Source organism: Zootoca vivipara, chromosome 13, assembly GCF_965207765.1.
Source record: "Zootoca vivipara chromosome 13, rZooViv2.hap1.1, whole genome shotgun sequence".
NCBI lineage: Eukaryota > Metazoa > Chordata > Lepidosauria > Squamata > Lacertidae > Zootoca > Zootoca vivipara.
The window spans coordinates 6,087,588-6,107,501 of record NC_142596.1 but is presented as its reverse complement, the minus strand read 5'-3'; the positions used below and the strand labels follow the sequence as shown (position 1 = coordinate 6,107,501).

The 19,914-nt window shown below is 45.8% G+C and overlaps 1 protein-coding gene across 1 annotated transcript in view; it reads left to right on the top strand.

The window, feature by feature from the left end:
• The window catches only part of AQP9 (aquaporin 9), a 43,353-nt gene extending 25,641 nt beyond the window's left edge, over positions 1 to 17,712 (top strand). Inside the window, exons 3-6 of the mRNA XM_035131855.3 lie at positions 7,015 to 7,152; positions 9,181 to 9,299; positions 11,546 to 11,763; positions 14,894 to 17,712. Of these exons, the coding sequence (XP_034987746.2) occupies positions 7,015 to 7,152; positions 9,181 to 9,299; positions 11,546 to 11,763; positions 14,894 to 15,083 (665 nt within the window). The 3' untranslated portion in view covers positions 15,084 to 17,712. The remainder of the gene's footprint in view (positions 1 to 7,014; positions 7,153 to 9,180; positions 9,300 to 11,545; positions 11,764 to 14,893) is intronic.
• The last annotated feature ends 2,202 nt before the right edge of the window (positions 17,713 to 19,914 follow it).

The window sequence follows — 19,914 nt, the reverse complement described above, 5'->3', positions numbered from 1 at the left end:
GCAAATCTTATGGCTATTTTCATAGTGTCCACAACAGTGAAAATGTTTAGTAAGGCTGCACTGGGTAATCAATTTACTGGCTACATCAATCCATTGAAAATGAGTGGATTGATTTGAATTAAAGACAGCAGGCAAGTGTTGCCCCCTGGGAACAAAACAAAAAACCTGTTGCATAAGAAATAAATGCAGGAATAATACCAAGAGAGGCATCCACCTTATAATGGGTGACTCACTGGAAAATAATCTGCAATATGATGCTGTGGGGTTGCACGTGGAAACCATTCAGGAGGAATTCACAAGAAGAACCCTATCCATGGGTGGGGGAGGGAGGAAGAAGTGCTTTTGCTGGTCCTGGTTGAACCTACAGTTGGAGTTATCAAAGGAGAAGTAATTCAGAAGAGAGCTGGTGGTAAACTGTGTTGCAAGAAAAGGAAGGAAGGAAGGAAGGAAGGAAGGAAGGAAGGAAGGAAGGAAGGAAGGAAGGAAGAAGGAAGGAAGAGTTGTGGATTTAAAAGGCAATCCAAAATGTTCAGAAACAGCCAAGGTCTGTAAGAAATTATATTTGCAAAATTCGGGGGTGGGTGGGTTTGGAAACAGGGCTTCTGTTTTGATGGCATTTTTATGGCTTTTGTACTAAATATTTGCAACTTAGATGTTGCCTTTCCAAATCCATGCATCACCATTTCCCCCCACAAATACACAGATTGTATGGTGATCTCCATTTTTCCCTACTCCTAATTAAACATTGACACATACTCCACACCTGTATACCCTGAACAAGAGTATTTGGTGCAAAGCTTCAACACTTCAGTTGATTAGTCAACTTATCACACATTGATTGGCTAAAAATGTGCCCCCTAATTAATTGGGGAGCAAATTTTTAAAACACTGTTTTAATGCAAGTATTTATAATAACTGCACATGGCAAATACCAATATTGGAAGAGTCGTTTTCTCCTGGGTACCTCTTCTAAGATAATGATTGGGACAACAAATTTGCACATCATTTAACAACAAAGGAAGCGTCACAGAAGTCTTATCAACAGTTTGTGAAGAAGAGCCACTGTGTAAGCCATAATTTCTAACACGCCACAAATGAAAACAGCTACCTGCTTGTCAAAGTGGCATTTTTCAAAATATTAGCCTCATCTGTTTTCTTGCCGCTTTGCAAAGGTCACACGCAGATAGATCATCACCTTGTTGTGGTGAGTGGGCTTGCATGTTCCTACCGGTATGACCCTTGTGAGCGAAGCCGTAGGGAATCTCGTACTCCCAGCAGGGTGAGCTAGACAAAGAATGATCCAAGAAGTCCTCAACGGCAGAACAGGCGGAAGATAACAAGTGGTATGTTACAACGGCTGTGAAGGCGGATGAAGGCTGCAGCAGATAGGAATCTACCGGTTTGTCGTGACTACTTCATGCCATCGGAACAGAGCCCTACTGCGTGCACTGATCTACACACATAAAACAAATTCACGCACAGGCGTCTTCCAAAAACCCAACCCAAACCCCAAAAGTCCCATGGCGATTGGCAAATGGTAACAGGGGCAGGATCGTGAAATCTGGAAGCCCCTAGTCATGAACCGGCACATGGGCGGTGGATAGAGATTCAGTCGCTCTGACTCAAGGAATGAGGCAGTTGAGCAGCTCAGCAGCTATATCCATGACTGAGAAGCCCTTTTTAGGATCCACTCTGCTCACCCCGAGAAGGGGGAGGGGCTAGAAAAGGGCTAGAAAACATAGTCTGCCTCCCTTTTCCCCTGACTGGATTACCGCGCCCAGTGGGGTCACCGCCTAGCGGTCGTAAAAGACAATTGAACTTTGGAACATGGAATATACGGACTTTGTCAGATAACACAGACAGCGAGCGTCCTGAACGCAGAACTGCTATCATTGCAAGAGAGCTGCGACGTTTTAACATCAATATTGCAGCACTTCAAGAGACTCGAAGAGCAGGCGAGGGACAACTGAAGAAGAAAAAGGAGGCTACACATTCTTCTGGAAAGGTCTATCTGAACAAGAACATTGAATACATGGGGTAGGCTTCGCTATCAAAAAACGACCTTGTGACGCTCCTGTCAGAAGTCCCTACCGGCATTAATGAGCGACTCTCAACCCTTCGAATAAAGCTCTCCAAAAATCAACAGGCTACTACCGGTATTATAAGCGCTTATGCACCAACACTGGATGCCGATGAAGACATTAAAGAAAAATTTTACTCTCAGTTGGATACCGTCCTATCAGAGACGCCTAAGGAAGATAAAATTATCCTCCTGGGTGATTTTAATGCAAGAGTTGGGTGAGATTTCGATCTGTGGCCTGGGACTATTGGGAAAGAAGGAGCTGGCAACAGCAACCAGAACGGAATCTTACTTTTGATGATATGTGCAGCGCACAACCTTGTTATTACCAACACACTCTTTCGACAGGAAAATAAATTTAAAACTTCATGGAGGCATCCTCGGTCAAACCACTGGCACCTCTGAGACTATGTTATTGTCCGTGCCAAAGATCGCTGTGATGTGCTCCTTACCAGAGCTATGACGAGCGCTGACGACTGCTGGACAGATCACCGACTAATACGCTCCACGATGACTATCAAGATTATACCTCAACGCAGGCTTCAAGGAAGGAAACCAAGGCGCAAAATGAACACTCAAGCCCTTCAAGATCCCATTAAGCGGGATTGCTTCCAAACGACTCTTAAGGACCATCTGCTTTCAGAATTCCCTGATAACATCGAGGAACACTGGACCAAGCTAAAAACATCCATTATTGCAGCCTGTGAACAAACTATTGGATAACAAACCAAGAAACACCAGGACTGGTTTGATGAGAATGACAGTGAAATGCATGATTGACAAGAAAAGGAAGGCCTTTCAGATCTGGCAAAGAAATAGAAACTGTGCCACTAAGAAAAAAACCTATGCCAGCGCTAAGGCTGAGGTTCAAAGAAGAACCAGAGAACTAAAAAAACACACCTGGTGGATAAAAAAGCTCAAGAGATCCAGCACTTAGCCGACACTCATGATGCACAGAGTTTCTTTAAAGCCACAAAGATCATCTATGGGCCAATAAATCATGGCATATGCCCCCTACGCTCAGCAGACGGTAACACACTTCTAAAAGATAAAGAAGCTATTGCACTGCGCTGGAAAGAACTTTACCAACATCTCCTTAACCGCAACTTCCCCGTAGCTGCTGAGGTCCTCTCACAAATTCCGCAAAAAACAAGTTAGAGATGAGCTTGCAGTATCTCCAAATCTGGGAGAGTTGTGTACAGCTATTAACCAAATGAAAAACAACAAAGCCAGTGGAGCTGATGGGATACCTGCTGAAATTTTCAAAGTGGGCAGAATTGAACTTACACAACAACTTCACAAGTTCATCAAAAAAATATCTGGGAAAGAGAAGAAATCCCAGGAGACTTTAGGGATGCCAAAATTATCAATCTCTTTAAAAAAGGTGAGAGAACTGATTGTGGAAACTATCAAGACATCTCTCTATTAGCTGCGGCCGACAAAATTCTTGCAAGGATCTTAGCAAACTGTCTGGTAACAATATCCGAGGTGACCCTTCCTGAATCCCAAAATGGTTTTTGGCCTTCTAGGGGGACAGAAGGAGAGGAGAGCAATCCTCATCCTCTTCTCATGTAGGGCTCCAAGGCCCAGAGAGAGGGGACAGCCTTATATTGAGTCAGGACACTGGTCCACCTATCTCTCCCACAGTTGCCTAAGCTGACTGGCCATGGCTCTTCCAGCCACTCTCTCAAGTGGAAGTCTTTCCCAGCCGCAGGAGCTTCTTTTTACAAAATGGGGGCCTCTGCCCCCAAGCTACAGTCCTCCCCTTTCTCCATTCTGCAAATGGCTCGACACTACCAGGATGTTTCAGACTGACTGAGCTAGGGGTGGAGAACAGCAAACTCAGGAGATCAAGACAGCCCTGGAAGTCTCTCTCTGGGGGCTTCCGGTTGGCAGGGAGAGGTTCTGGGGGAGGGAGGGAGAGACAGTGAAAAACCAAACTATAAAATGGACCATTTTTAACTGCCCGTCACCCATGGGACCTACTCGTGGCAGGAGGGGCCCTGTAGAGGAGGGGGGTAGAAGAAGATGGATTTTATGTTAACTAGAATAAGAGTAAAGTTTAAGGATAGCGATTAGCTGTATGAATATAATGTTGAAAGAGTATGGGTTAAAATTGGTAGAATGAAACTGCAATGAATAAATATGAGAAGAAATGAAAATCAGGAGGGAGGGATACGAGGAATCCACCAAAACAATGTGAATTAAATAAGGGTTTGTAAGTTGTTGTCTTCTCTTTTTTTCTTTCTTTTGATTTTTCTTCTTCTTCTTTTTTCTTTTTTCTATGCTTAATATGGATGTGATAACAATGTAAAATTATGTGGATGCTATTTTTTTCTTATTATAAAACTTAATAAAAATTATTATAAAAAAAGGAATCTCTCTCTGAGCCTCCAGGCCAAGTGCCTCATCTGTTCTGTTCTCTCCTTTGCCCTCCTCGAGTGCTTTTGCCTGGTTGCAATGCCTCCATGGAATTAATGGCCAGTGCCTCTTGCTTGCCTGGGTGCAGGATGGAGAGAATGCTAGCAGGGCCAGCAGGGACGCCTCTGCTTTGTGTGTGGCTGGAATGCAGCCTACTGTATAAAGTCAGCTTCTCCTTGGCCCTGCTCTTTTTGGCCTGCGGCCCTGCCCACCTTTGGCACGTGGCCCCTCCCACATTTCCCCCCAGACCTCACATACCAGTCAATCATTTCACATCAGTGCTGCTCAATGGCTGAATCCATAGCAAGAGACACAATCACTCTTTTGACAGGAACGGTCAGTGATGGACAAGGCGTCATGACAAAGTAAATGAATTCTTTACTCCAAACCTTACCATGTGCTGCCCATATTTGCAATTGCTGAAAGAGAAGAAAATGGTTCATTCAGATTAAAAGAAAACCAAGAGGCAAGGAAATTTGAAAAGCCACCTCTTCAGCACATAGAAGCAGCAGACATCAATCCTTAGACGAAGAATGTGAAAGGAGAAATAATCCAAAGTTCAGAATTAACTCCCCCCCCCCCCCCCCCGTGGCTCTTTGCGGGTCACACCATTTTGGAGACATTACAATGCTGGCCTTTGTCCAACTTTTGTTATCTGTGTTTGCTGCTCGTGATACATCAGAGGTGCTCTCGGGTGCCTGAGATAACACCCTGACCCCCCCAGTGCAAGCAAACAGAGGAATCACGTAGAGGGGGCCCCTTCTTCCCAGCTCCCCTTTGACAGGGAAAGGTCACTGTTATCAGAAACATTTCATTAAAGTCAGGGGCTGTATACCACCTCACTTATGGTTGCTTTGCATGTACCTCTTTATCTGAGGCATTTCTAGCCTGCTCTTCATAAAATCCAATCGTGCAGCAGGATATTATGTAAAAAATATAACGCCCAGTGCTTTTTTCTGGGGTTACTCACGGGTACCCAGTCCCAGCACCTCCCCCCATGTTAAAAATGTGGCACTTACTGTACAGTGGAACCTCAGTTTATGAACACCTCAGTTTACAAATTTTTGGTTTACGAACGCCACGGACCCATCTGGAACGGATTAATTCACTTTCCATTACTTTCAATGGGAAAGTTCGCTTCAGTTTATGAACGCTTCAGTTTATGAACAGACTTCCGGAACCAATTGTGTTCATAAACCGAGGTACCACTGTAACAACTTCATGGTGAGTACAGGCATCATTTTTTCTAGGTTAAAAAAAGCACTGATAATGCCTAGAATGTAACAAAACCAAATTATAAGTAAAACATAACAGAACCTTAAAAGAGCAGTATCACCAGGAAACCAACAAATTCAACGGATTTTTATCTGGGGCAATCAGAATAAGATCCACTATTTGACTATTGATTCAAAACTCTAAAATGTATATTATATAACTGGCCTTTTATTTCTATTCTTTGTATACCGTATTGTTGTTTTATTGCTATGGCCGATGGCAATGATGCAAATAAAGATTCATTCATTCATTAAATTCAACAAGGGCGCAGCCCTCCTCCAGCAGTGCCAATTCATCCAAAGGCAGGTGGGAAGATAAATTTGCTTTTAACCTGTGCTGACAAGCCATGCAGAGTTGGCGCCAGTCGAACCTGAGACTAAGAGGGAAGGGCCTTCTGCAATCCGGGTGCCAGCATAGCCTCAAAGCATGAGCTCAGCAGATGTGGCGCAGTTAAATGGGTGTTCCCCATGCCCAAAGCCATCGCCATGTCTGGGCAGGTGCTCAGGGCAACCCATCAAATGCCTCGGTTCTAAGCTGTCTATGGCTTTCTGTGCCAGAACAATCACCAAGGACTGGGCTTGGAATGGAACCAGCAGAAGGATCGACCACCCAGCCACCCCAAATGAAGCTGGTACAGTGGTGCCTCACTAGACGAAATTAATTCGTTCCACAGGTCTTTTCTTATAGCGGAAAAATTCGTCTAGCGAATCCCATAGGAATGCATTGGATTTTTTTGGATTTTTTTTTTGCCCATAGGAACGCATTACTTGAATTTCAATGCATTCCTATGGGAAACCGCAATTCGCTAGACGAATTTTTCGTAAAACGCATTCGTCTAGCGAGGCAAGCTCCCCTCGAAAAATCCTTTCGTTAAGCAGAAATTTCTTTAAGCAGGGCATTCGTTAAGCGAGGCACCACTGTACTATGATAGGCTGTACTATTTCACCAAACCTCTAGTTGTAGTAGTGGTGTAGTGATTAGAGGCTCAGGATACTACTGGGTGACCTTGGGCCAGTCACTCTCCCTCTCAGCCTGACCTACCTCACAGCGTTGTTGTGAGAATGAAACAAAGGTAGGGAGAACCATGTACACCACCTTGAGCTTCTTTTGGGGGGGGGATATAAATGCAATGAATAAGTAAGAAATAAATCTACTGAAGGGAAATATCTGATTCATAGAAACGTGTATATAAAAATTATTCCCAACCCTTGTTCTTCTCCCTACCGTCCTTCTTTCAGGTGGTCACATAAACCCAGCTGTTACCTTTGCCATGTGCCTGTCAGGGAAGATGAAATGGGTTAAATTCCCTGTTTACGTCGTAGCACAGTTTCTTGGCGCATTTGTTGGAGCAGCTGCTGTCTATTGGATCAACTACGGTGAGTGGAAGAGACCTGTCTCCTGCTCCTCAGGAAACTTCCCAACAAAGCCCAAAGTTTCGCTTAGGTTGAAAGCTCCTGGAAAACGCTCAGAGGTTGAAATTTCTTGTAGGAATCTCATGTCATTTCAAGGTAGCTTCTGACCCCTCCCATCAAAAAAAAAAAAAAGGTCCCGCCAGATTCAATGTGTTTTGAGGTGCCCAAACTGAAATGACAGGCTAGTAGACAATGGAAAATAGTGTTGTGAGTTTGTGGTGTCAGTCTGTATGATGCCTGAGTCTCTTCTAATTCCTGAGGTCCTTGTAGATCCAGCAAGGGTTAAAATTTAATGAAGAATTTAATGAAGAATTCCATTGCTGAACTAGTCAAGCAAGTTTCTTTGTGAGTTAATAACCCTAGTGGTCTGTACTAGTGGGCAAATGGGGGTCTTTGCCCCTCGTCACTTGGCTGGTGTGTGAGCTGAGAGCAGGCTGCAGGCAGAAGCTGGGTGTCAGAGCCATGCTTGACTTCTGCTGGAATCAGAGGCCGGGACTACGGCAGAAGCAAGACCTTTTAGGGTGTTAATGCTGTGAGGTTGTATATATGTGAATAAGCCATATATCCTAAAGACACCACAGTCTCCACTGTCCCTCATTCTAAGGAAACTGAACCCTGGGTAAGTTCCTGGAAACCCTGGAATCTCACACCACTCAGAGATTGAGGTGGCATGCAACAATACTTTTTAAGGGATTTTGTCCAGAAATAAGGTTTAGCTATCAAATATGAAAGCTGGTATCCACCCACTTTGCAGGGATAATCATTAGAGGTAACCCTGTTGTGCCATTAGAAAACAAACAGAAGTAACAGTAGGGGGTATCATTTATTAATATTCTTCTTATTAGGATGCTACTCATGCTTCATCAGACTTGATGCTGAGCTAAACAACACACATGTACAAAGTTAAAGCAAAGCATGTTTTTGAGAAAGACAGGAGGGAGAGAGCAGACCCACCAAGTATCCCTAATTTCCAGAGACGTCCTGGATTTAGAGAAGGCGTCCTGGTTTCTGATTTGATCTCGGAATGTCCCACTTTTCCTTAGGATGTCCCTATTTTCATTGGAGAAATGTTGGAGGGTATAGAGTTATCCAACTCCCGAGCCATCTGAAGGCAATCCTGAATAGGGAAGGTTTTTTTTAATGTATATATATTTTTAATGTATAATGTTTTATTATGTCCTTATATATGTTGGCAACCCAGTAAGATATGTGGGGTACAAATAGTAAAATTATCATTATGGAATGAGATGTCCCTATTTTCATCGGAGAAATGTTGGAGGGTATGCAGACTGGGGTTTGCTTCCACTGAAGCCGTTTTCTCCAGAATTAACTTCACTCGTTCACTCTCATTTGTTTTATTCCCAGAAAATCTATAAAAGGTTTCTGCCAAAGTGTGCGAGGTCTTCCTGCCTTTCTTCAGATGTGACAGATTAATTACTTAATTAGTTAGTTAATTTTTGCCTCCACTTGTCCCATGTGGACTAGCAACAAACTCCTCTTTTCAGAGGATCCGTCTCTCTAATTAGAAGTTTCTTCCTTGCCCCTTTCTTTTAAAGAGACTTTTGCCCCTGCTTGTCTCCTGTCCTCTGCCATGGCCAACATTCCTGGGTTAGTCAGCCCCTGTTCCCTGCTGCGGATGGCGGAAGGCTTTAATTCTAGGTCTCCTCTTTGCAGTCATAAAAAAATAATTCTGATCATTATTTATAATAAACAAAAACATTAAAAAACGCTCAGCAATTGCTCTGGCTGCAAAGAGGAAATGAGTAATTAAATCTCCCCTCTCCTTCAGGGAGAGAACAGGGATGTGCCCCACCTGAAAGGTTTTAAGGTGTGTGTGTGTGTGTGTGTGTGTGTGTGTGTAATTTCACTTCACGCTAGTTGCAAGAAAGCAATGCTTCAAGAGCACAAAAGGGCCTGCAGTTCCCTTCTATGAGGTGCTCTGAAATATGCTGTTTAAATGCTTAATATTTATTAACCATCATTTCCCCTTAGATTTATTGATGTTCTACACTGGGGGAGAGTTCACCGTCACAGGAGTAAATAAAACGGCACATATTTTTGCAACTTACCCAGAGGAGTATCTATCCCTGGCAAACGGATTTTCAGATCAGGTAATTTCACCCATTTAAACCTGTCTCCTGTGTGGCATCTAGCAGGCAGGATTAAGGGAGCTGGAGCTGAGGATTCCGCTATTAAGTGCTTTCATGTGTTTCTTTATTTAACAAAACTGATATACAACCACTTGATTGTAAAACAAGAAGTCTACATAAAATTAAAATTAAATATTAAGATTCTCTGTAAAAAAAAAACAACACACACAGTTAAAAGCAAGTATGTAAAGGCATTAAACAGATGGATTGAAATCTACAGTGGCTAAAAGAGAGAAAAAACACATTTCACTTCTACCTGTCTGGAGAGACTTGCCTAAACAAAAACCTTTTATGCAGGCGCCAAAAAGAGTAAAGCAAAGCACCTGCCTGGTGTCAATAGGCAGGGAGTTCCAAAGTGCAGGCTCTGCCACACTAAATGATGAACTATGTACAGTACCTGTGTGGAATGGGTATGGCGTGGCACCTGTAACAGCGCCAGTTCTGCAGGCTGAAGCAGTTGAGGGGCATATATGGGTTTAAGTGACTGACTCCCTGCTGCTATTACACACCTGAGCCCCTGGGAAGGCATGGGATGGAAACAGGACTTCAAGGCTGGAATAACATTTCCATTGCCCGGGAACCAGCTGTGCCAAATTCCAGGTCGATTTTATTTTTCCAGCCCTGCAAAATGGATTTGGAAGCTGGAGGGACACGGGTGGCACTGTGGTCTAAACCACAGAGCCTAGGGCTTGCTGATCAGAAGGTTGGCGGTTCGAATCCCTGTGACGGGGTGAGCTCCCGTTGCTCGGTCCCAGCTCCTGCCAACCTAGCAGTTCGAAAGAATGTCAAAGTGCAAGTAGATAAATAGGTACCGCTACAGCGGGAAGGTAAATGGTGTTTCCATGCGCTGCTCTGGTTTGCCAGAAGCGGCTTAGTCATGCTGCCCACATGACCTGGAAGCTGTACGCTGGCTCCCTCGGCCAATAACGCGAGATGAGAGCTGCAACCCCAGAGTCGGTCACGACTGGAACTATGGTCAGGGGTCTCTTAACCTTTAGCTTTACCAGCACAAAGTGCAGTAAGAGAGCAATAATGTTAGGGTCTGCCCACAAAAGAGCTTTCCTTTGGGTGAAACTGGATATGAGGGAGCTGGAATCTTCACCACCTTTGGGGGTTCCAAGTCTCTATAGGACAGGGGTCAGCAAACTTTTTCAGGGACCGGTCCACTGTCCCTCAGACCTTGTGGGGGGCCGGACTATTTTTTTTAAAAAAAATTGAACGAATTCCTATGCCCCACAAATTAACCCCGAGATGCATTTTAAATAAAACGACACATTCTACTCATGTAAAAACATGCTGATTCCTGGACCGTCCGCGGGCCAGATTTAGAAGGCGATCTGGCCCCCGGGCCTTAGTTTGGGAACCCCTGCTATAGGACCTCCCCACACCCCAAATCTTGGGCCAGGGATTTTCCGACCTTGTGTACTGGAGACTGCGCACAGGGGTAGTCCTGTATCAAGGGCTCATTGGGGGCCAGCTCTGCTCATGCAACCTTTCTACCACCATTTGGGGACGGGGGGAGGAGGGCTGAAGCCACTGATGCTGTACTGAAATTTTCTTCTACATTCTTGTCAAACATTTCACATCAATTAAGAAGTTTTATTCAAATTTTTTAGCATGTGGGCATTTTGTTCTGCTCACCTTACTTTTGAGGTAGTTGAGGACTAACTCTGGAAATCATCTCTCTGGTGGTCTGCAGCCTCCCCGGGTGCCTGCACTTCCTGACGACCCCACAATGTCCTCAGCTGGCCTTTCCTCTATGCATAGGCAGCTGGCGAGGCTGCCTACAGTGCCCCTGGCAGCTGCTCACTGTGGTGGGTTAAAGGGAAGTCTTTAAAAAGTTTTGTCGGAGCGGCTGAGCACTCCCTCGATAATAAAAAATTACTTCTTCCTGGCAGGGCCAGCCCACCCATGAGGCCAAGTAAAGCAACTGCCTCAGGCGGTAGGATCCACTGAGACAATGGAGCCAGATGTAAATCTTCAGCCAGGGCCAGCCAATCCGTGAAGCGACTGCTTCAGGTGGCAGGATCCACAGGGGCAGCAGATCCCAATGTCAATATTTCTCCCCCCGCCCCTTGGTCCTGTTGTAGATCTTCACTCACCCCTTCTTCCCTGGCCAGGGTGGGGGAGGCACCCTTTTCTGGTACCCAAATGTATTGGGCTGGTCCTCCCTCCTGGACTGAATCCATCTGCTTTTCACCGGCCAGGTGATGTCGACAGCCATCCTTCTCCTGGGTGTTTTTGCTGTCTTTGACACGGGCAACCTTCCTGTGCCGAAGGGGCTGGAGCCCATCGCCATTGGCCTGATCATCATACTGCTGACGTCTTCCATGGCCAGGAACAGTGGCTGTGCCATGAACCCTGCCAGAGACCTGTCCCCACGCCTCTTCACCTACTTTGCTGGATGGGGGCCTGAAGTCTTCACGTAAGTCTGCTCGCCTCGGCAGAAGGATAAACTGAATTTGTGGAACCGTTTCCCATCATATTATTATCGTAGGAAATTATATTTACATACAAGTGGTACCTCGGTTTAAGTACACAATTGGTTCCGGAAGTCTGTACTTAACCTGAAGCAAACTTTCCCATTGAAAGTAATGGAAAGTGGATTAATCCGTTCCAGACGGATCCGCGGAGTACGTAAACTGAAAGTACTCAAACCGAAGCGTACTTAAACCGAGGTATGACTGTAATTCTGTCTTGCAACGCTACAACTCACAGACATCCAATGAAGCTGAATGCCGGGAGGTTCAAGGTGGAGTAAAGGAAGTCCTTCTTCATGCAGCACAGAGTTAATCTGTGGAACTCACTCCCCCAGGTGGCAGTGATGGCCACCATCTAGGATGGCCTTAAAAGAGGATTAGACAAATTAACGGAGAACGTGGCTATCAAGGGCCACGCGCCATGATGGCTTTGCTCATAGGTGGGTCTGTGGGGAGGGTTGATGTTTTCCTCTTATCTGGCGAGCATGTTTCCCATGGTCATGTGGTCAACCACTGTGACCACAGGATACTGGCCTGATCCAGCAGGTTGTCTTATGTTCTTATCATTGTTTTCATGTGAATTATCTTGCTGTAATCCTTTGATGGCGCTGTGGTCTAAACCACTGAGCCTAGGGCTTGAATCCCCACGATGGGGTGAGCTCCCGTTGCTCAGTCCCAGCTCCTGCCAACTAGCAGTTCGAAAGCATGTCAAAGTGCAAGTAGATAAATAGGTACCGCTCCGGTGGGAAGGTAAACAGTGTTTCCATGCACTGCTCTGGTTTTGCCAGAAGCGGCTTAGTCATGCTGGCCACATGACCCGGAAAAACTGTCTGCGGACAAACGTTGGCTCCCTCAGCCAGTAAAGCGAGATGAGCACCGCATCCCCAGAGTCATTCGCGACTGGACTTAACTGTCAGGGGTCCTTTACCTTTTTAATCCTTAGAGCAATCCTGTAAATCAGCATGATTACCCTCACTCGGAGGGATAGTGAGTAGTTTAAAGTCACTTCATGAGATCCGTGTTCATGGCAGGGGTGAGATTCCAACTCATAGCTCAGTCTTAGCCTCAGAAGCTCCTCACCCTGCCAACAAAAGCAGAGATGGGCAGAACCACCACTCTGCCCCATAGATATCAGTATATGGATGCCTATATCTATCGATCTAGGGACCCAGGTGGCGCTGTGGGTTAAACCACAGAGTCTATGGCTTGCTGATCAGAAGGTCGGCAGTTCGAATCCCTGTGACGGGGTGAGCTCCCGTTGCTCGGTCCCAGCTCCTGCCCACCTAGCAGTTCGAAAGCACGTCAAAAAATGCAAGTAGATAAATAGGAACCGCTACAGCGGGAAGGTAAATGGCATTTCCGTGTGCTGCTCTGGTTCGCCAGAAGCGGCTTTGTCATGCTGGCCACATGACCTGGAAGCTGTATGCCGGCTCCCTCGGCCAATAATGCGAGATGAGCGCACAACCCCAGAGTCGGTCACGACTGGACCTAATGGTCAGGGGCCCCTTTACCTTTACCTTATCTATCTATCTATCTATCTATCTATCTATCTATCTATCTATCTATCTATCTGAAGCTGTCTTATAATGGCCCAGTTTTAATGTCACTTTAAACCATAATGTAAAACAAACTATGGTTTAATGTGAAAGACCAGCATGCTGGTGCACTCGTCTCAAGAGAGTCTGTCTTGTCTTTTGAATTGGCTTCACTCCAAACAAACCCTGAGCAGTTACCAAGGTTTGTTCTTGGCTCATGGTAGGAGTCCAGGTTTATAGAATACAGTACCAGAAGCCGGACTCTGGCTTGTTTTGTCTGTGGTGCAGAAGAAGAAGAAGAAGTTGGGGGGGGGGCTCCCCAGGAACTTCCATGTTAAAACACAGTTGTATGTTACGTGGCTGTCGTGTTTCCCTAACCTGCTACTTTTTACCTGAAGAGACTGAGATCTGAACCTGGGGCAGGGGTTTAGTGCTCTAAAGCCTAAACTGAAGCTCTTTCACCTGGCTGTGGAAGCAGGAGTGGTTCTCTAAAGCTCACTGAAATAAGAGGGTGGCCCTTCCATCCCCTTGAGCGCCATGGCTCAGGAAAGACAGAGGAAGGTGGAGGAGTTCAGGGTGATGGAGAGGATGCCACTGCCTTCCCCTCCATCATGTTGCAAGGGTGACCTCTAGTGGACACACACAAGCAACTCTTTCTCATCGGAGCAGAGGAAACAGTAAATTGTTCTTGGGAGACTCCAATAAGAATACGAGCTTCTTTCCAACAGTGCTTCTGGTGCTGTCGTTCCTGCAGCCTCCAGTGTGGCTGGCGTCAATGCTGGATTTAGGGAAGTGTGAGTGGTTCTCTCCCCACCCCCCCACCCCACCCCGGGTGCTGAGCCAAGGTTGTGCAAAACAATGATAATAAGCAACTGTACCAAAAGGAATTATTGTGAAAATAAAAACTATTGTGGGTATGGGTGAAGATTTTGTCCTCGCTCAGGGCACCATCTTACCCAATCCCACCCCTGCTAGCATCCTTGCACTATGACCTGATTTCTGTTCCATTTCAAAATGTGGATAAACTTCCCATTCAAGCGGTTTTGTCTGCAGGCTGCCAGGCCTGGTCCTTAAAATGCAAGAAGTTGCAGTGCTTCAGCTACAAGGTCAAAGGGCTTCCCAGCCCTCCTGCTCTGATGATCAGCAATGGTAGCCTGCAAACAGAACAGGGAACAGAGTGCCCCTCAAAACAAGCTCTGCCTGCTCCCAAACCAGCCCCCACGTGGCTGCACCCAAAGCGTGACAGTAGCAGAGGTGGGTCCCTTGCAGATCCATTTACTGGCTCTGCTCCTTTGCCTTTAACAACCTAGCAAGGAGAAATGAGGGCAGAGGCAGCTTGTCCTGCAGACAGGAAGCCTTTAACTGAAAGCACAGTGGCCCATTCAAAGCTTCAGTGCCACACTGCCTCAGCACACTGGAGAGGCAGTCAATAGTGGAAGTGGGGAGCCACCACAAATCAGGTCTACAAAAAAAAATGTAGGCACCGAAAACACTGGAATGCTAATCTCTCTCTCTCTCTCTCCCTCTCTCTCTCTCCCAGAGCTGGCAACCACTGGTGGTGGGTCCCTATCGTTGGCCCAATGGTTGGGGCAGCTATTGGGACTGCTGTCTACATGCTCTTCATTGAACTTCACCACACCCCTCCGCAGCCACCCCAGCACAACGCAGAACATGAGAAATATGGCCTCGCAAACATGGAGGAAGAGAAGCAGCTCCACACTTCCATTTAAAAATGGACAATGGCCACGCCCCACAGAGCAGCCCTTGCCAGGTGGACCACATGAAAAAAAGAGGGTCTTGCGAGTTGGGTCAGGTAGCCAAGCCTCCCTCTCCTTTGCACTGCAAGACAGGTGGAATGGGAACCGGAAGATGGCTGCATCGCCTGGGGAAGGATGTTTGCCATCCTCTTTGCACAGCTGAAGTCCAGTTCCCACCCCCACCCATGAATCTAAAAGGGGGAGCAGTCACCTGACCTGCTAATGCAACCTATGCAATTTAAATAATGTAGCCTAATTAACCACTAATGAGTGAGGTTCATGTCAACAAGCTGCAGACAGAGGCTGTTAATTGTTCCGTGGTGCCACTAGCAGAGACTCATTATTGCCAAAAGCATCTGTTGAAAAAGGCTATATTTTACAGGGTTGAGGGTTTTTTAAAAAAAGAAAATATACCCTTGAATAAGATAACCTTAAATGAGGTTGGCCTGGCTGTGTTTTAAAGGCATTAACAGCACAGCTATCAAACAGCAATGAACTAAGATGGTTTTCATGGAAGATTAGACCAATGATGGCAGATAAGTATAGCAATGTCTTATGAAGGCTGATGGGGGAACTCCTTGTTCACGGGCAGCCTGCCTCTACACGACTGAATGCTGGGAACAAACAATAGGAAAGACTTACTGCCAGTTTCCCCAGAGGCTCCTGGCTGGCTTCCGGGTCCCATTTGTCCTGATATAATGCATTTTTGCATTTTGCATATTGTTTTCACTAATATATACTTTCTTATACACTTTCTCAAAATATATGGAAAAGAACTTTTGTGATGCAATCCTTCAACCAAAAGAGTAAACAAACAAACACACACACACACACACACACACACACACACACACACACACACTATGTGTATAAAAATGCAAATATGTGAAAATATACAAAAATGCATTATGTTGGGAGGAAATTTTTTTTAATTAGGAAAATTGGATGCAAAAATGTGTATTTTAGAAGAAATGCACACTAAAATCCTGACAATCTTTGTAGGGATATATATATATATATATATATATATATATATATATATATATGGATGTGGAAAACTGAATATTGGAAAACCAAATTTAAAATTGTCAGTCTCTAACTTTTTGGGACACTAAAGTTTGGGACACCAAAGGTTTTCTACAGGCACTTCCAAGTGCTCAGATTTATTCCCCATGCCAGATACTGTATCTTAATCTTAATGGGATCTTCCTAAACCAGAAGAGTTCCCCGTACTTCCCTTCCTGTGTTTCTTGGTTTGTGTCTGCAGCCCCATCTAATTTCACTGTCAGGTGTTCAAATACACGCATCACTAGTCAAAACTTTGCTGTTCCTATGACATCTGTTCATCAGTATCCATCCACCAAATACACTTTTCTGATTTTATGCACACACACACACATACACCTCTTTTGAGGCAAATGCTCTGGAGGGAAAAGAACATTTTACAAATGTACTCCTCTCATTCCACCCACATCTTTCAATTCAACAGTTTAGGCCAAAGCAGCAACCTCAATGCAGGGGTGGCCCCCCATGGCCCTCCAGATGTTCCTAGACTCCCAACTCCCATCAGCCTCAGCCCAAAGCATAGCTAATGTTCAAGAGTGATGGGAGTTGTAGTCCGACAACTTCAGGGAAAGAAGGCTACACTTTAGCTATCTCTGCACAAAAGAGTGGGAGGAACACATTGGACGGCGCCCTGCACAGAGAACTTTTAAACATGCTGTGCAATGATGCAGGAGACAGGCAGGTCTGACCCACAGGGCCCAATCCACCTGGACACTCTCCTTCCTAGACAAGTTCCACTAACACCTACAATAACAACTTCCCAGCAGACTGTGCCCCATGTTAATTCATGGTAAATGTGGGGAGGAATCCATCGCCAAACAACACCAATAGCATCTTTCAGTAATGCCAAATTTGTCAGGGAAGTTCTGCAATGTGCCATATTTTCCCTGGCATGTCACCCAAGGACTAGCCTTTCAGTGGAAAGTATTTATACCTACTTAAGAGGTTCCAAAACTCTTTGCAGGACCCAACCAGCAACCAGCCAATGTTTTCTCCAACACAGAGTGGGCAGGAGGTGCTTGGGCATTAGTCTTTAGTTGCAGAAGTGCTCTCTCTCTTCTCTCTCTCTCTCTTGGTTTCCAGCAGTGGAAAGAGAGAAGAGAGCCTTCTCTGATTTATACATTGATAATGACCACAAATAAAGTGATTTTTTTTGTCTTCTGGTAATTCAAAGGTTTATCCGGGGCAAAATAAGCTGTGTGTGTATGTTTGTTTGGCATATACTCCCTCTTAGCAGCATGCCAGGATGGTCACTGCATTGCCTGTGCAGGTGATAGGGTGTCTCTCCACTACTACAACACTGCAGCTAATAAAAACAAAAAGCAACATTGGCCTATGTAGGAGGCCAAGGTCAGCTCCCAGAAGGCAGGATGGGTGGCTAAATAAGTGTTTGCTTACCTGCTGAAATATTTATAAGCTGCACTTTCCTGTAAAATATCACAAGGCAGCATACAGACTAAAAACACAGTGTTACTCCGGAAACATCAAAGAGGGAGAAAGGCTGTTTTCTGCTGCTCCAGAGAAGCGGACACGGAGCAATGGATTCAAACTACAAGAAAGAAGATTCCACCTAAACATTAGAAAGAACTTCCTGACAGTAAGAGCTGTTCGGCAGTGGAATTTGCTACCAAGGAGTGTGGTGGAGTCTCTTTCTTTGGAGGTCTTTAAGCAGAGGCTTGACAGGCATATGTCAAGAATGCTTTGATGGTGTTTCCTGCTCGGCAGGGGGTTGGACTGGATGGACCTTGTGGTCTCTTCCAACTCTATGATTCTATGAGCCGGTTGGAAGAGCATCACAGGTTCGAAAGGCCTGCCTGAATAATACTGTTTTTAGAAGCAGTGGTGTAGTGTTGGGGGGGGCATGTGCAGAATCGGGGGGCACAAACCGGGTGCCCCTGGCCCCACAGAGATCCCTGTGCCTGCCTGACTCCAGCAGCGTGGGCTTGGTGAGAGCAGAGGGTGAAGAGAGCACCCACCTGGCGGCAAAAGCTGGGCAAGTGTGCTCCACCCCCACACATGTCATGCACCCACACACCTGCCCCAGGCCCCAATGAGCAGCGCTACGCCCCTGTTCAGAAGCTGACTAAAGCAAGCAGGGATGGGCTCCCGCCAAACCTCTCTTGGCACAGTGTACCACAGGGCCAGGCTCAGCGCCTCAAAAAGTCCAGGTGAAACCTCAGGGGCAGGTTGGACCACCAAAAGTGCCCCATCAGGAGATCACAGCAGTTGAGGCAGAGCATAAGGAATCAGGTGGACTTTGCACCCAAATTGCTTAGAACTTTGCGACCCAATGCAATAATCTAAACAAGAAACCATGAGACTGGCCTGGTTGCAAATTGGTAGCCAATGCAGGTTCGGCGCATCTTTAGAGTTCAGATTTATGGTTGGCCATCTGTTTCATTTTTTAATAGCTTGTTACATTTGTCTTCCCACTTTTCCTTCAGAAAGCCCAGGTCTGTATACATCAGTCCCTCCCCAAACGGATGGTCTTCAGATGTTGTTAGACTCCCAACCCCTCTCAGCCCCAGGTACGCTGGCCAGTGGCCAGGCAGGAGGTGGAAATTATTGCCCAGCAGCATCTGGAGAGCATAAGTTCAAGCAAGACGAGTGTCCATGATTCGCTGTATTTGATCCTCACAGCCCCACTTCAAGATAAGCTAGGTTGAGAAAGTATGGCTGAGCCAACAAAGTCGCCCCAATGAACTTCCATGGCTGGGAAGGAATTTGAGCTCAGCTCCCTCCACCCCTACCCTGGCTCCTCACCCATGATACCACACAACTGTTTACAATGTATTTATGGAACACAAAACAATTTAGTGCCTCCAGACATTTAGGACTGCAGCTTCTATCAGCCTTGACCTGAAAGGACCAAACCTTGGCAAAGAGGGTAACTTCCTGGACTAGTGAGTGTTGCAACTTGTCAATGTTCACCAGGTAGGCAGGAAGTAGCCCACAGTGCGCCAGAGGAACCCAACCGTTCAACCCAGGAAAGCCACCCAGCCCCTTTCTGGTGGTGCCGTGCCAGCTGTACTCGGATTGCTGGCTTGAGAGGCAGCCAAGTAGGCACCTCTGGGTTCGCAGTCTTAGGCTGCAAACACACCATATATTTAAAGTGTGTGCACGCGCATGTGCGCACACACACACACAATCATGGGAACTGTAGTTTGCTCCTTACAGAGCTGCAATTCCCAGCACCCTTAACCAACTACAGTGGAACCTCGGTTTATGAACACCTCGGTTTACGAATTTTCGGTTTATTAACGCCATGGACCCATCTGGAACGGATTAATTCACTTTCCATTACTTTCAATGGGAAAGTTCGCTTCAGTTTATGAACACTTCAGTTTATGAACAGACTTCCGGAACCAATTACACCCATGCTTCGGGTTAAGTACGCTTCAGGTTGAGTACTCCGCGGACCCGTCTGGAACGGATTAATCCACTTTCCATTACTTTCAATGGGAAAGTTCGCTTCAGTTTATGAACGCTTCAGTTTAAGTACTCCATGGACCGTCTGGAACAGATTAATCCACTTTCCATTACTTTCAATGGGAAAGTTCGCTTCAGTTTATGAACACTTCAGTTTAAGTACTCCGTGGACCGTCTGGAACAGATTAATCCACTTTCCATTACTTTCAATGGGAAAGTTCACTTCAGTTTATGAACGCTTCAGTTTATGAACAGACTTCCAGAACCAATTGTGTTCATAAACCGAGGTACCACTGTACAGTTCCAAGAA